Source organism: Strix aluco, chromosome 3 (genome assembly GCF_031877795.1).
Source record: "Strix aluco isolate bStrAlu1 chromosome 3, bStrAlu1.hap1, whole genome shotgun sequence".
Taxonomy (NCBI): Eukaryota; Metazoa; Chordata; class Aves; order Strigiformes; family Strigidae; genus Strix; species Strix aluco.
The window spans coordinates 55568145-55586602 of record NC_133933.1 but is presented as its reverse complement, the minus strand read 5'-3'; the positions used below and the strand labels follow the sequence as shown (position 1 = coordinate 55586602).

Below are 18458 nucleotides of genomic sequence, written 5' to 3'. Positions count from 1 at the left end.
AAGCTTCTAGGAATTGTAAACTCATTAATGGTTGCTCCAATGAAATGACATATAAGGAATTATATGTCTACTTTTGTTCAACAAGTCATAAAATAATTGTCTTCTTTCTCTTTGAGCCTGCATTGGTGTTATTATTTTAGGATAACAAATGCTATTTCCTTTCATGGGGTCTTTTCTGTCATAATGCAACAACTCTGTTCTTTTGATTTATTCTCCCCGCCCCCTATCAAAGCCACTCCTAACATGAATAATTCTGTGTCTCCTAGAGTATGGAGGTTCATCTGTGATGAAAACTGTAATCAGACATAAAGCATTTAAATTTCCCTCCCACATTTTCAATTAAAATGAGCCAGAAAGCTTGAAAAATAAAAATAAAAGAAGGAAACCTAGAATGCTATACTAAATAGCTGTGTAACCTTAATAATTACAAATAAGGAGCTGTAAAAATTTAAATAAGTAAAATTAAGACTAAAGCAAAGAAATTATTATGCCAAGACACTACACTCCACTTTTCTATTGAGGAGGCACATTTGGTATGCTACCTGTTATTTTAAAATATTTTTCCAACACTGAAGTTTCCATCTCTTCCTTTAGCATTTTATTTTCCAGACACAAAATTCTCAATGTTAAAAAATAATCCACAGATACTCTGTCCCAATTTCCTATTTCTTAATCCAGTATTTTTCACTATGTAAAGGGTTAAATAAACACAATTTTTGCTTGTTTTTTAACACAATACAAATATTTGTCAATGATTATTCTATTTTAGTTATGAATTATAAAATACATAGTCTCTATGGATCCTTCCTTATAAAGACAGTCTACCAGAATAGTTAATACCATGTTTTTCTTTTGGGGAAAATGGAGGAAGAAGGAAGGAAATACCCCTCTTACCCTTGAACTTCTACTCATTCATCTATAGTTTTTGGTAATGGTGTGCAATATGCTAAACACTTTTTCACCAGAGCAATTTAGAAAGGTGATGAATGAAAGACATGGGCTGAGCCTCCTTTTACTGTCATGATTTACAAACTCATAAAAGTTACTACACACTGCCACCACTCCAAAAACTACATCTTTTTGAAGTTTTTTCCTACACAATTTCCCTCCTGCAACCTAAACCAGGATCTGAATCAGAAATGGACAGCACTGTAAACTTATAAATTGTATTATGCTCATGACAAGGGAGAAAGATCCAACAACTGCCTGTCCAATGCAAGTATTCAGGTAGAAAACAAAAGCACATCTAATAATAGTGCAGTTTTCAAGATAATTTCATTCTGAAACACTACATATGTCTTGAGAAGAACTACAGTGGTTTGCCAGAGGAGTTTCTTATCAACATACTGTATTTCATGCAAATACTATTGTGGTTTATCAGTCCCACGCAAAGCAACTGCTCTTTCAGAAATGCATTTTGTAAAATTCACTTAATGGGCTCAATGTAGTGAATTTTAACTGCCTAAGAGAAATGAAGTTAAAAAAAAAAAATCATATGCTGCCTGAACATGTTCTCACATATAAGAAAGTAATAACAACCATAGATGGAATGGAAATTAATTTAATAGACTCCCAACTTACTGAAACCATCAGCAAAGTGGAAAACAAAAGAAACTCACATTTAGAAATCTGGAAATGATTCTAAAAGGACAATACAGGTAGTTCAGAAATATTATGAGTCAGTAGGACTCCTATAAGAATACTGGCACCAGCATCCCTATTCCAGGGAACCATGAACCAGATTTAGTGGACAACACAAAATTCATTCAGGTACCAAAACCCAGATACTCCTAGAAATTAAATACAAATTTGTAGAGAGTGCACATTGCAGAAAGTTTGCAAAGAAAACCCTGTCACAGTTCCTTCTCAACCATCAGCAGACCAACTAAAACACATAAGAAATATTAGAAGAATCCAGAAGGTACCAGCAAAGTTCAAGGCCATCCTAGATGCTGCAGCCCCCTCAAACATGGCCCATTCAATTTCTGGAGTTACCAAACTACTTGAAGATAATTTATCCCTTATTTAGATATAGTTAAATCTTTTTCATAGTCTCCTACTTCCAGGAAAAACTTAGCATAAGAAGAATAGAACAGTAATTCACTTAAAAGCAGAATGTAAATGTGTTACTGGGCTCAAAGGTCTAATATATTAATGCATTTAGATCTTGATCTGCCATAACAATTAACAAGTGATGTGTCCTCTTAAACAGATATAGAAAATCTGTAGACCTGAGCTGGCCCTGACTTAATTTCATACTAAATACGGCTACATGGTACTTTCCACATTCATTATGGGTATATAACACCACAAGGCCCATCATAAGTCTTGGAAAAACTTACTCAACACCTAGAGTCTCTGTTGTCACATACAGTAGGTCTGCAGCCACCAAAAGAAACAAGAGTGAGCAGTCCTGTTATCCACTCACTTAGCCATGTCCATATTACCTGGAAACACAGATGGCATCTCTAGATTGCCTTTATTACTATTACCTAAGTATTCTTCATCATTATTCATATAACAATACTTACCTAAGTATTGTACTTGTAGAAGTACAATATACATCTCTTCCAGCTAAGTAAGCTAAGTAAGAAAAGATTCACGGGTCGATCAAATATTGACCCAAAATACTAATTTAAACACATACACACACCTGAAATCATTTTCCCTCTTTGAGTTTCACATAGGATGATTGATTCAGTCAGGATGTCTGTGAGCAAATCCCTCCATACAGTGTTTACGTATGCAGATGTTGGCTCAGCTGTATTCTGTAACCCACAAAAGTGCTGAATATCGAAGATGTTCCTGTGAGTGATTTTGTATCCTATATACAAAACTGTAGGTTGCAACAAAAGGCACTACTTGTTGTGTATGTCAAAAGACTCATACTAATCTCAGTGTTCATGGGTTTATAACTAAAATTGAGCACATGGAGGGGGTTTGCTGGTTAGGGACATAGTTTGCACTGTATCACCTGGTTTCTCCTTTGTAAAGTAAACTGAAACAGGGAAATACAAGAACTGCTGGAAGCTCTGTTGTACTGAGCTGTGCTTAGAGAGTAAGAAAGCTGCCATACATTTAGGTACACAAGGTTCTTCTTTGATAAAATGCAGTGTTCCATTGTTTAAATACCTGTTTCTGCTAAAAAAGTTGTTCACTCAGAACAATGGTATTAACGGTACCCTATTTTCATAAATATTTAAAATGTGAGAGATACAAACTGAGACTTGTTGTCACAAGGCACTCTCTCTGTCCTTGGGTTTTTCACACAATAGCACTACAAAGTGCTTTCAGTAGAACCAGGTGCCCTCTAGATTGACCTCTAATGTTTACTATTCAGAAACCCTTCCAAAACGAAGCACGCTCTGTCCAAACCACTGTCAAACTGCAGCACACTAACATTACTTATAGCACCATTTCTCCCCTACTGCTTCTCTTTTCCCTCCTCTGTAGAAATGAGCACCTATGTTGCTACTCCCGTTATGCCATTCCTTTTTACTCATGTTCAGTTACGTTCATCAGCTCACACACCAGTGCTTAACAATACTTCTAGTCATGTCTGTTTCTGGAATGTATGTATAAATAATTTTAGGAAAGCACCTATATGTTTGTTTCTTGAATGTATGTATAAATAATTTTAGGAAAGCACCAAACCCTCCACGCCTATGCTCCAGATCACGTGCAAGCTCACTCTGATTTAGAAGCTGTCTCAGTGGAGGACTGTGCTAAAGCTAATGAGTCCTGCTACTAATCACATGCTTAGTCTTTTTCTGTTTCAAAGAACTGTATTTTCTACACTTTCTTCATAGAGGAAACACTGTCAAAAAGAAATGGTACTGGATTGGGAAACAGAAGACTTTTAATTCTATCCCTGTTTTGCTACTGACCGTGAACAAGCCAGGTTACCGTCTGCCATCACATCATTTGCCTGCCTTATTCATTTACACTGTAAGCTCTGCAAGGCGGGGAATATCGCTTACAAAATGTTTGCAAAGAGTTTCTTCACACAAGGGGATTTTGATTTCTCCAAGAAAGGGCAAGGCTGTACATAATACTGCTTCTATTACCAGTAGTAAATTTCAAATTGTTTGCATTGAGCAAAATTGTGTCTCAATAACCATTACATATTTGCTTCCAGGAGGCTTGTTAATTTTGCCATTCTTGGAGTCAAGGACAATATTGTCGTAAGCAGTCATCTCCTGTTACACCATTTCAATGCTCCTGCTGCGCAGCTACCTCCTGTTTATTTCTTTGGTGACTCTGTTACGGTTCTGTTCTTCTTTCACCCTTATGATTGCCACAAGAAGTTCTTACCACTGTTCTCATATACTCATGACAGCCTTCTGAAAGAATTCCTATTTTGGGTATATATTAATTAATTACTTCTATTCATTCCAAAGTGAACTGTAATCAGCAGGGAGCTCTTCATCATTCTTCGGAATATTTAGCACCCTGAAAGTGACACCATTTGCTGTGCTTTTAGGAAGCAGCTTATTGCTCTAATTCCTTCTTACGAGATCCAAATTTGCAGTTCTCATTCTTCATCCAGTCATTACCAATCTTTCCTCACCATGGCTCTAATTTCACGACTTGCCCCTTAGTCATTAGCTAAGATACTGATCTCCCCTGTGCACAGTTGAATCAGTGTCTAATCTTCTCTATTTTTTCAAGGACAAAACACTTATCTGAGGTACCAAATTAAATGTCTCCACACATATTTCACTTCTATCCTTTCTACAATTTTTTACTGTTGTTGTTGATATCAAATTACTTATTTAAGATCTCAGCTTGGCACTTTCTTTCTTACAATAGTTTCTCTTTAATGTTTGTCCCAGCTCCATTTCTTTTTTACAGGTTTCAGCTACCATGAAAGATTTTTCCTTCTCTCCAAACAGGAAAACAAATGCAGTTTTCACATTCTCAGTTAAGTTCTGTATCAGCTGCCTGAGATCCTAAAGTAGCTGTCAAGCCAAATCTAGTTGTTCTGTGAGCTGTGGAACCAATGAAGTTTGCTATCCTGGAGTATTTCCTATCCTTGCCTCATACTCCTGCAATTATCCCAGCTTCTCCCATGTCCTCTACAATCTCATTATTGATATACTACCAGTTCTCCTTCCTGACCTCTAGATTTTCCCACAGTATTTTGGGCTAAGTTCAAAAGTAATTTAAGAACAATGGAAGGACAAATGGTCTTACTAGAAATTCTATGTCACCATAAAATGAAATAACTGAAAAGTGTCAGCTGAATACATATCTATGTTGTATTTTTCTTATTCTGCATGCAAATCTGTAGGTCTAGAAAACAAGAGGTAGTTCATTTGCTCATGTGATGTTAACTCTGAAATTACAGATGCAACATAATTGCCAGCAGTTAGTATTTCACTAGCACTCAAGTTTTACAAGCATTCAGCTTCATATGAAAAAAGCCCCCAACAGCCTACCATAGGAATGGAAACACCTCAAACCCTCAACTGTTCTTCTTGAGCAAATTTCCACAGTGAATAAACACACATACACAAATATATGACAGAAAAAACTGCAAACACAGAAGCAGAGTAAAATACACTTAATTAAATATCAAGAATAAAAATTTAGTTGATACACTGCTGATGATATTAATCATTGCAATATTTAAGACACTGAAATACAGAAGTATGGATTATAACATCTGAAACAGATTTTGAACTTCCTATCTGCTTTAGAAGCCAACAGTCAAAGCAATAATCTAGGTCCAGTTTATTAAACAATAAAAAGTCATGACTACACATGGTAATTCTGACATTCCAATGAAATTAATTAAGTCATCAGCAGGCCTCTGTATTTGGAAAGCAATTTTAGTTTACCCTAGCAACAAACTGTATGTTGTAGCCAACAACAAACTTGGTTGCAAATGTAAAACTGGGCTCAAAAATCTGTGTTTCATGCTGATATAAAATGGCAGTAACACCAATACTTACAACTTCCCAAGAAATGCTAAGTGGTTCAGAAGCTTTTAAACAACACAGACACCCAAATCTAGCAACTGGCAACTGACAACTTCTACAGTTCACTTTTTATTTTTATTTTTACATTTTCATATATATGTTTTCACATATAAGTAAGTGAAGCACATTGCCGTTTATGCTGTGAATATATGCAACAACACTACCCACAGGTGATGCATTGGAGACTGACAACAATTCACATTTCTGTATCTTCCTTTGTGTGCTGAAACTCCCTAATACCCTTTGCAAAGCAATAAATATCATACTCAAGGAGAAATAGTGATAGGTCATCAATACAGGAGTGACTTTCTGAACCCTGTTTAGCAGCCATCCTAAGAACAGCAATACTTCTGAAATACGAGTGCCAATTAATCTGAAATAGTTCTGCCTGTGAGGGATCTTTTATATAATCACCTGCACTACTACAGATTGCACGTGCAGTTCTTTGATACCACTGCAGAAGGACAGCAATTTCATTAAATCAGTATTTGTACTCTGTCGAAAGGCCAGTAGGTTTCCCCAAGTTCCCCAAACGTCTTAAATGTGTGATCTTAAACTAAGCCCTGGCTATCCCAGTGAACTGCCAAATCCACATACAGGATAAACAAAAATATTTATAAATCAACTGCGGCAGCACTGGTAATGGTAGCAAAGACAACAAGGAAGAGAAAATTGAACCTGTCTTTCCACGCTTACTACTGCTCACCACAGATGAACACCCCTCTGCATTTATTGAAGAGAACTGTTAGCTAACCTTTGGGAGATGAAATTCAGATACCTACTTAGAGCTGCTCTTCCATCCTCCCTGGTCCTCTTTTAGCTTCACACATTTATGAGTTCAGTGGTTTGGAGTACACTTTTTCTGATCTGGAACCATCCCTCCAGCCGCCGTTCACCTGCGCACGCGCACAGCAGCAGCTGCCCTGTAGCTATCCTCCAGGGGTCACAATTGGGTTACAAATTCTATAAAATGTGATGACCGTGCAGCTTGATTTAGAGTAATTTATTCACATCCTTCTTCATTAAGATTCAAATGGAATAAGTAAGATAGAAATTGAACAGATACAGAAATTGTGCATGGCTTGCTTCTGTAGTCAGTAAACATTTATTCACTAGGCACAGCTCTCTCTCGTGCTCTCTCTCTCGTATTCTCTCTCTTCCCCTATCCTTCCTGCTTGCTGTTTTAATGCATAATTAAGAAGGTCAGAATTAATGAAGCAGTGTGGAGTAAAGTTCAAGGAATCCCCAGGCACTATTTATTCTATTAGATCTCAGGCATGAATGTCAGATTGGCAGCATTAGAGGCAGAGGCAGTGTAGCTGGCAGCAGTCCAGAAGCGAAGCTACCACGGGAGACTTACCTGCAGTGTCAAGTCATTGCTGAGCTCCCTCCCTGCAAAAATCACCCGCAGCTGGTCAGCTGGAATTCCCTGTCGCTGGGCAACCACCTCCTTCAGCTGGAGGATGCTGGCGTCTGAACCAACCTCCACCGGGAAGCCATGGCTGGAGTTGAACCTGACAAACACTGAACAAGAGCAAAACACCTTTTAAAGTGAGCATTTCTCATGATGTGTTTGTTCTAGAGTGACTACAAGAGGCTTGCTCTTTAATTTCAGGGAGCATGTACTATTTTAAGAGAAAAGCTATTAATACTGCAGCATACCATTTTGAAACCCATCACAGAATAGTGACCAATAAATAAAAACCATGTGTTTCCCCTTGGCAGTGTTAGAAATTACAGACAACAGTCAGAATCAAAAGGGACCCTGCCAGACACCTGTCTAACTAGTTGCTAACTGGCACAACAGATTTTTCAGCTCAGTACTAACCTTAGTGGGCATGGGGCACACACACTTTCTGTGCCCTTTGCGATCCTCCCCACTGTGTGTCACAAGTAAATACAGGAAACTGAGGTATGCTTTAGAGCCAAAATACATTAAATAATACAAAGGAAAACAATTCCTTATTACACAGTAAAGCACAGTCATATGAACTGGTTTCCCACAGATACAATCCTGCAGAAGATAACGACGGAGAGGAGATCACACACTAGCAGAAATGTTTGGCTGTGTTGTTTCAGAGCATGGTCTTTTCAGAGTTCACTAAAGTATCTGCAGTACTTAACTCCTGCCGGCATCCACCTCCAGTGAAGAAAATCACTACTGCACCAGTCATATCATTTTTAGAGCTGCAGCAACTGGTTTAAACATCCAGAGAAGTCTGGCAAACAAACTCCTAAGCTTCCTGCCATTCAGCTGGCAGAGCTGTTTTTCATAAGGAGTCTGAATGTGCTCATTGAGCCCACGGTCAGGGGAACGACTACAAGAACTAGGAAACAGGAGAAAACGTCATTACATCCATATCAGTCACAGAGATTGTATGAACAGTAGACATGGCCCCAATGGATCACTTCGACCAATAGCTCCACAGGCAGGAAGCAACAGGATTAGCAAAACCAAATATAAAACAAAAAATCATTTCTATCAGTTAGATAGTGGGTACCTGTCACCTAAACTGCTTGGATATTGATTGTAACAACCAGTCTTCTTAAAGATTTGCTTCCATTCCCATTGCAATGTTTTAGCTGAGGATGGTATTCCTTTGCAGTTTTGATGACTGACAGAAGCATAAGCTCAAAAGAATTCATATAGTTTAAAGAAATAACTAATTTTAAAACTGAAAATTGGATTTTTCTGTTTTTTCAAACACAGTCTACCTGACCACTCCAAAGTTGTCAGATAGTTTAAGAGCATTTGAATACGGCTGAGAACGTTGCCACTGTTTTGCTGAGCAATGAATGTTGTAAGTATTTGCAGTTTCACATCTTCAATTCAGATCTGGCTAATCTTTAAGGGAGAAGGCATATACCAATGAAATTTAGTACAACATGGGTGCAGTATGTATGCCCTGCAGTGTGTTACACAGACTCCTGCAGTACATCCCGTTACTGGTTTTGATTTCTATTTAAAGGTGTTCTGGAAATAACTAAACTGTGCAAGCTGTATATTCAGACTGTTCAGAAAAATCAGTGGAATTTTAATTTTATTTTGATTGTGGCTTGGAGAGTAAAGGAGGATTTATATGACAAAAAGTAGTTCCAGCTAATGGGAACAGAACATTTCCCATCTTTCCATGAACACTCGTAATGTTCAACTGTAAATAACATTCTCTGGGCCAGTAGCAAAATATATAGGTAAATCACTGTGGAATATACATTTTCAATATCTCAGTTCAGTCTGACTATGTGCATATATATATTTTTTAAAACATTTATATAGATATGCTCACATACACACATAAAATGCATACATGTGCATCTCTAAAGACTTCTTCCTAACTAATACTCTCTTTAGTCTTACGAAAGCCAGTGCTCTTGGTTTTGGAAATGAGAAGAAGCTAGCAAGTGCATTAACTCTGCAAAACAAATGTGCTGGTAAGAGGAAAGTGCTTGATAAAAGAAACATAAACAAGTGTCATTTAAATTAATTCTAAAGCGGTACTCATTTTTAAAGACATTGTATATCCAACACACTTATTGCATGCATAATTCTTGTTCATCATCGACAATCCCCACCCCTTCCCTCAAATAAATTTATTTTTATTCACTTTCAACAGGTACAGTCTCCTCCTCCCAACATGGCAGAAGTTTCAGTCTCACAGTTGTAGCCACAAGCAAACATGGGAACTGGGTGTATGAATGCAACATTTTGCTCTGTACAGCGACGATTACAACTACTCTCTTACAAGTCTGAAGAGATAACTCAGAAAAATGCCAGAATGCAAAACTTTGCTTGCTGGAAAGTTCTAAGCCACAAATATTTTGCTCTTAAACACATTTATTATATTATAAAGTCCATCAACTCTTTTTAATGTAAAAGAAGAGACATTTTCTTACTTGTAGAGAACATAAAAAGATTAAATACAAAACTTCAATCTGTGGAATAAAACCAGAATTTCATAAATATAGTATTTCAAACTGTCTTTTTAGGAAAAAGAAAGTTACTATTTTCTTTTTGACATTTCACCTCAATAATTAAATAATCACTATCGAGATGATACTCTTAACAGCACACATTATTCAACAGATCACACGTGAAGTTATTCAGACATTCCAGACCACTTCCAAAGAATACGTACTTTGAAAAGACTTAGAATTTAAAGTTGGTCTACTGGAAGTGTAAATAAATAAAGTTACTAAAATTAAGAAGTAGCCAAACCGAGCTGAAGAAATGAGGCTCCATTTGGATCAACTCTCCTACTCCCACATCGATAAGAGGTGACAAACAGTAAAACTTGTCTGATAAAAGGAAACTTTGTTAGACTTGACTGTCCTGTCAAAAGATAGTATCACAAGGATCTGATTCCCAGAGGGATCAAGAGGCACCTAGGTGCTTTTGTAAATCTCTCTTGGTATCTGTCTGAATCTCTACATACCTTTAAAAACTCACTTTTGTGTCCACACATTTTAAGCACAGTACTTAATGGAGGAAAGTGGTATAATTGAAACAGCGAATAAAAAAGAAGTATATAAATATTTCATTACGTCTTTCAGGTATCTAAGGTGTACATTTTCATGCAATAATTTCAATTTTACATTTAATGAGTTTGATGGTATTAATCTCTTGTTTGGAAGGATCGGCAAGTGACACATAAGGGAATAGTTGTAGTTCAGTAACTTTTACATATTTCCAGAGGAATCTCCCATGTTTCCTATGAAAATAGCCATTTTTTCAAGCATGTACCTACACATAAGAAAATTTTTAGTCAAGCATAACTCAAGTGGTGGAAATTGTCTTCTTAAAAGACCACAGGCTTACTTGTTTGGCATGTCACTTCTGTGAGCATGGCAGAAGGAAGGGTCTGAGTTCTGGGTGCAAGGGCTGGAATTGCATTTGTACTGAGCCAAGCCACGCATTTCCCTCTAGGAAGTGATACTACAAAATCAGAACACACAGAGTTGCAGGGTGCATGAAATGCATTCAGGCGCAAAGATGACATAAGACACTGTACATACAGAAATGATGGTCTATCATGCAGCAGTAGGTTAAAGCTGGCTAAGCAGAATGTAACAAGTCTTCACGGAGAGAGGCTAGCAATTTAGGGAAACAGAAGTGAGGAGTAAAAATGCACCCCTCCACCTCTCCCTGATGCCCCAATTGGACCAGAGACTGGAGGCATACACGGAAGTAAATACTGAGTGAAATTAAAATCTTGGTTCCCAGATGTGGGAAGTTTCACTATTTTGACATTGGTTTTCATCTCAAATACATCAAAAATTCAATGTATTGACTTTTTATGTTCTTTCTGTTGAACAAGAAGTACCATGTAACTGTTAAAATATTTTCATTCTGCAGCACTTCACAGGAATAAATACTTCTTTGTTCCTCCAGTCCTGTTGACTGGACTCCTCTGTTTGGATTTTCTCTCTCAGAATGAAGCACCAACACAAATCCCAGAAAGAAGTGGATGCTGTGGTCATGAGGTGTATCATGATAGAGGCAGCCTAGCATTTATTTTGATTAGAAGTTCCCAAGGAACTCAAATTCTTGGCTTTTAGCTGATTTGCATTCAAGTGACTATAATAAAATTAAGAAGTTATCACTTCTGATGTGACTTGTATTAATAAATGTAAACTTGCATTAACAAATTCACATACAATGAGATATTTCATTCGTATGAACACAATATGGAAATGCACCAGTTCCCAAATAAAGCATTGCTAGCCTGAAGATTTCCTGTTTCACAAACAGTGTGATTGGTCATTGCATTCACTACCAAAATGGAGTCAGCAGCAGAATTCAATCACTTAGCAATAACTTTTCCCCATGAAGTAATACAAGAATTGTTAGTGAAGGGAATATAAGTAAGTGAATAAGATTGTGACTGAACCCTTAAGACAGTACTGCTCCTGGCTATCTGTCCATCCCTTATGCTGGAGGTTACTACACGTATAACTGGGATACTGAAAGAAACGTGTAGCTGCATCTCAGCTGTGCCTGTTTACATTTCAGCATGTTAGTACAAACTTAATTGGAAATTTAAGCAAATGCAGATTCAAGCTGGTTAAACTCAGACACAAGTATGTGGGGCAGTTGTGTAGGGGAGCTGCAGAATTTCAAGTGAGGGCTGGAAGAAATCTGGTGGACAGGCACCCCTGCCAGGATCCCAACAGGCCATTTCTCAGCCCCTAGGATTCAGCAGCATTTCATCTTTGGCAAGTCATACAAAAAATGCCAAAGCTTTAACCCCTATTGTCATCAATCCAACAGTTCTGAATTGAGAAGATAAATATTGGATGTTGAAGAAGCATAGGCCCTGCTTGTGAACAAACTGTGAAGGCACAGACCCAATTTATAGAACCAAAACAAATGAACTGTGCCAAGAATGGAAAAAAGAGTTGTAGATGTTTTTACATTGCTACATGCAAACCACAAATTTCCTTTTTAGTTTCTACATAAAAGAGCCAATTCTTTTTCTTCCTAAAGTAGTGAATCACACAATCCTGCTTCACTGCACACCATAACAAAAGCCGTAACCTACAATATATGATCTGTGGCAAAAGAATGCACATAGTTAAACTTTAAGATCTTATTGCTGAGCAATTATATTGTGTCCATGATAATTACAGCAGCTTCTAGTACTTTTTATTCCCCACTCTTCCTACAGACTAAAAGAATATAACCAAATCTTTAGAACCTAAGGATGGTATGAAATATGTGAAACTTTTTTGATTTTTAAAAGCCCTCTCCCTATTGAGGTCAGATGAGAAGACCTTTGAAACGTATTTTCCTAAGGCTAGGGGGAAAAGTCTTGTGACAGTATCTGTCTGTGGTAATCAGTTCCTCTTTGGCTCAGCACATGACTTGAGAACACAGCTCTTCTTAGCTCAAAAACCTACATTTAGACTACTTCACTCTAGAAAGTATCATCCTTACCTTTTTAGTATTAAATTTTTCTCAGAAACTGTGATTAATAATTTATCCAGTAAAACTAACCAGTTTAGTGCAGATTAAAAACAGGAAAATGCACAGACAGGATAAATAAAGGAAGAGAAGGTAGAAATCGAGATAACGTAAAATCCTCACCACCTGCTAGAGTACTGTGGAAGTGTTCTCCAGGTCCCTCTGGTATGGCACAACTGTGTATCACCTCTCAAGGTGCAGGCTGAAGGCAGCTATTCCTGGTATCTTTTTGATTTCAATAAATAAAATAAAAGCATTTTTCAGATGCTTGCGGCTCTTGCATCCTCAATCGTATGGCAAGATACTGAATCTCTATATTTATGAACATAAGATACATTTGTAGGCACTTTATAAATCCCGAGTGAATGTCAGTTGCTGCCTGGAATTTCTACAACCTAAACTGTAGAAATGCAACTGTAGGATATATGTAGTGTGAGAAACTAGCAGGAGAACACCATATAATGGGATGGCAGTAAATTTTGTTCCACAACTTTTTATTGCTATTTCCTGGTTTTCAGTGTGTCAAGGGAATTGCAAAAAGGGAAAGACGTAAAGCAAAAGATTAAAGAGGAACAAAAAATGGAAAGAAAAAGACAATTTGGGGAGACTGTGCAAGCTGAGATCAGGTCTGTGAAGGAATAGCTCAGAGTTGTGGCAGGCTTTTATTAAACAGACAGTCAGCACATATTACTGAAAGTCCCATTAAATGGTTAAACAACTTTGTGCAAAGTTCTTTGAAGTGTCTTTCCACAGCACCTCCAGCAGCTTGGAACAGGTTGCAGTCTTTTTCTTCACAGATTTGTGTATCTGGGTTCTCCATTAGAATAGGAGACCTTCCCAACACTTTTTGCTCCCAGCAGCACTGGAGAGCAGGACGGTTCAGTGAGCTCCATTTTAGTTTCCACCCTACTTCCACTATGTGAAGTCCCGCTTTGGAGGCTGTCACTGTCACAAAGCTCTGGCCAACTGTCTGGCCTGATTTCTTCTTGACATATATATGTGATAAAATAAAATTTCATCAGCATTAGAATAACCAGTCCCATAGGAATTCATGTAGCTCTTTCATCAGTTAGCAAAAATATCCTCAGCTCTCTCCAAGAAAACTCTCAAGCAGATGTCTTTTCATCAAAAAGTTGCCAAATTCTGACAAATTGGAGCCAAGTTGAAATAGCAAGTCTCAATGCCCTTGCACTGAACATCCTGCCAACAACTCCCTTCTATAAAGAGGGAAATCCAACTACAGAACCTCTGCTGTCTCAAAAGGAGTGAGATAGTGTCTTAGAGACAATGATTTCACACATTTCAGTCTGTGTGGCTGAAAATCAGCACCTTAAACACTACCATGAGATGAGCGAGCTGCCATTGCAGATATCGATGCATTGGTATGATGTTTTCCTGGCAAAATGCCCTGCTGTATATTTTGCACCAGGTCCAGACTGACAGGTATATGCCATGAAGTTAACCATGACTTAATGAGTTACCACTCACTGCTGAGCCATGATAACTGGCAGCATTAGGCCTCCTCAATCACTGCATTTGTGAAATAAAATTAATGCGCACTAATGTAAGCAAGTCAGCTTCACAGCCACAGCAGAAAAAGAGCCTGCACAGGCAATAAGTGGCAACTCATTAAGCTAGAGTAATTTGGTTGCTTCTGATCATTCGTAAATTACCTTCACCTAACGAATTATTTTATGATGTAGTCACACATAGAGAGCAATGTAGTAATGTAACATAAACAATGTCTATAAAACCCCATCCTTGGTGAGGTTATTTCTCTTCTTAGCAAGGAATAAACTCTCTCATGGAAACATCTTTAGTTCTAGCTAACACTAAAAGAATATAATAAAAAATGCTCCTTGATTATTAACTCAAATTTTAAGATTTCCAATTATTTCTTTTTTAAATAAATAAATAAATATCATGGTTGACTTTTATTCAAACTGTTTATGGAAAGCAATATAGTAGTATTCACAAACACTACATTTGTACCTGATGACAGATTCCATGAGCAGCATGGAAAGGGTGAGTAGGGATTGGGCATTCACTTCCATTGCAAGATTTAGGGGGCATCACATTAAGCTTGTAGGAGCTAAGCTCAAAACAGAGAAAAATTAGGTGTTTGCTTATGCTACTAGTGACAGACCTTCTGGAAAACTCTGCCAGAGAAATGGTAGATGCAGGATGTATAACTTCAGCTCAAGGGGAGAAAAGAAACAGTTACTGCATAGGCAGCTCAGTAATCTCTCTAGTGAAAAGGAGGGGATGATATATACTAGTATGAAATAGTTTATACGTAGGTTTTGAGCTTAGAAAGGCTATGTTTTCCAGTCATGTGCTGAGCCAAAGAGGAACTTAGCACTGCAAGGACAGTAAAAAGTAACAGATACTGTCACAAGGGGGTTTTTTCCCATTCTCAGGAAAATACATTTTAAAGCTCCTGTCATTTGAGTTAAAGATAGCTGTGAGAACGTCAGGGAGAAATATTGTATATGCCTGCCCTATTGTCTTTCTTCAGAAGGTTCTCTCTGCTTACGGTCACTGTTGGAGACAATAATACATGGGGTTAAACAGACTCTTATTCTGAATTAATACATGGGGTTAAACAGACTCTTATTCTGAATTACTATGGCAGCTCCTTTGTTGATGTCCTGGGTTTGTATTTCCATACACATACTCCAATAGAATGCAACACTGAGCAAAATCTATCAAGGAGGCAGGATAACAGTTTCCTCCTGATTCCTTCTTGCTACCAAGTAATCCAAACCAAGAATAGAGGCAAATAAAAAAGACAAGAGCTCTCCACTACTCTTTTTTTTTCCTCCAGAACTATGCATGCACATGCAGTTGCTTTCTTGAATTGCAGTGAGGCAAATTTTAAACTCAGCAGTTCTCACAGTAACCTAATTTTGTCCTAGGAAGTATGCCTCTTAATCCAAGACACAAGCTAAATTTGTCCAGTGAATTATTTCCTGTGAATAATTCACTGAATTTTACTATACTCAACCTCTCTTTAAAGTTGGAGGAATGTATAGCTAGCTAACCCAACACGACAATTATGTTGGCATTTCCTTTAAGTCTCTTAAAAATGCTATTTTCCTAGCTATTTTTGTCATGATTTACTGGCTGCATATGTCAGCACAAAGCTGCCATGAACTTCCTTGATACAGACTCAAGCTAAATTAATGTTTCATTTTAAATAGACGCATACTGTTCTTTAGTGTGTTTGGATATGGATAAGAGTCTTTAAACTCTACATACTTCCAGCTCTATGCTACAGCTTTCTGTATTAATAAGAAGTATTACATTTAAAAAATAAAATGTCCTGTGGAAGAATGGGTCAGTATTTTTGCAGAGACCCCTTGAGTTCAATGACATTCATAAGAGGGTCAGAAAATCTCAAGTAGGACTACTGCAGTAGCTTTAAGGCTGTAAAGGGCACTGCAAGTTGAAGACTGCAACAGTGAGATTCCGCTATTTTAACAGTTATGCTCATTTGCAGTTCCCCGGGAAATTTAACACATTTTTCTTATGGTATCTACATTCTGTTAAATACTGGAAGCATTGATGGACAGCTGCAGATCCACTCAAACAAATGTGTGATAACTATGGCACCTGTCGCACTTGACTAAGGAAGGATCTTTCTAACCTCATGATGTTTCTTAGTTGTTCAGTATAGGTCAAACGAGTATAAATATTTATACAATTTGTATTATAATATGGATTAAAATGGTATATATATCATTGGAAAGGCTATGTAGAAACAGTTTAGTTCCACATATAAAAACCCCAGAAGTCCCAGAGAAAACATACCTACCTACCCACCTACCAACATGGAAATCTTTGTTTTCATTTTGTTTAATTTCTACAAGAGCTGCTACAAATAAAAACAAGCCAAATCTCAAGGGAATATTGTTACAGCCCAGGACAGTGTTAGCCCAGTACATGGTTGTATGCAATACAACCACATGCATTGCTCGAAGGGAGAGGATGAAGCCAGCTGCTCCGAAGAACAGAAACATAATAGGTCTTATTTCTTTGGTGTTTACAGGTCTAATGTTAGTTTTTGAATGTCTAGGTTTCTTTGCTTTTACTCATCCCATTTGTGGGGATCCCTGTATCATTACAATCATGTCCTGATTTGTTTTAAAACACACGATGTGCAAATGAAATTTATTTCATCACTGAGCACTCAAGGATACATGCTGCAGCCTCTTTTCCTGAAGCATCTTTCCAATTTACCTGTTTTACTGATAAATACTGATAAACAGTTCTCTACTAGCAGAAAAATAAGCTTCAGTGTTCTGAATACCTGTAATCATATCCCTGCCCTTCACCTTCAAATGCTAACTTCACCCTGCTTCCTGATGCTTTGCTTTTCTTTTGAAATGTGGGCATCATCATTTCTCCCTGAGACCTGTCTTCTCAACAGTAAAATTACTGCGATAGCAGAGCAGACTTCGGAACACGATTGCTCTGCAGAACGGCCTGAAGAGACATTATCAGGGCACCGGGAGCACCACAAGCCCTGCCTATCCCTGCCTGGCTTCCCTGGGGGCTCCCTACTCTGCCCACAGCTCAGGGTCCCATGTTACCCCCATGCCCCAGCAACGCCACAGCAGGGCCCGTGCCCAAACCAGCCTGTTGCTGTTCCTGCCTGGGCTTCTCGCATGGACATGACCTGATGTGCCACCTCGCACTGGCGTGGAGGTGGATCCCTGCTCGGTCCCTCGCCACACGGCCAGCCTTGCTCACCTTGCTGCAGGGCTGCGCTCTTGCCCGCCAGGCCCCAGCTGCAGCTGCTGCTCTGCTCTGACAGCACCACCCTGCTCTCGCCGCCCTTGCGAAAGGCAGTGCGGAGGTAACAAGAAATCACAGAATAATAGAATCACAGAATCATCAAGGTTGGAAAAGACCTTGAAGATCATCTAGTCCAACCATTAACCTAACACTGACCGTTCTCAACCACACCATATCCCTCAGCGCTATGTCAACGCAACTCTTAAACACCTCCAGGGATGGGGACTCCACCACCTCCCTGGGCAGCCCATTCCAACGCCTAACAACCCGTTCTGTAAAGAAATGTTTCCTAATATCTAGTCTAAACCTTCCCTGGCACAACTTGAGATCATTACCTCTTGTCCTATCGCTTCTTACTTGGTTGAAGAGACTCATCCCCAGCTCTCTGCAACCTCCTTTCAGGTAGTTGTAGAGGGCGATGAGGTCTCCCCCTCAGCCTCCTCTTCTCCAGACTAAACAACCCCAGTTCCCTCAGCCGCTCCTCGTACGACATGTGCTCCAGACCCTTCACCAGCTTCGTTGCCCTTCTCTGGACACGCTTGAGTAATTCAATGTCCTTTTTGTAGTGAGGGGCCCAAAACTGAACACAGTAATCGAGGTGCAGCCTCACCAGTGCCGAGCACAGGGGTAAGATCACTTCCCTGTCCCTGCTGGCCACGCTATTGCTGATACAAGCCAGGACACCATTGGCCTTCTTGGCCACCTGGGCACAC

At 38.6% G+C, this 18458-nt stretch overlaps 1 protein-coding gene across 2 annotated transcripts in view; it reads right to left on the bottom strand.

Moving 5' to 3' along the window:
* The window catches only part of PRKN (parkin RBR E3 ubiquitin protein ligase), a 789393-nt gene that overhangs the window by 639719 nt on the left and 131216 nt on the right, over window positions 1-18458 (bottom strand). For both annotated transcript variants that reach the window (XM_074818634.1, XM_074818635.1), the window contains exon 3: window positions 7345-7508. In XM_074818634.1, the coding sequence (XP_074674735.1) occupies window positions 7345-7508 (164 nt within the window). The remainder of the gene's footprint in view (window positions 1-7344; window positions 7509-18458) is intronic.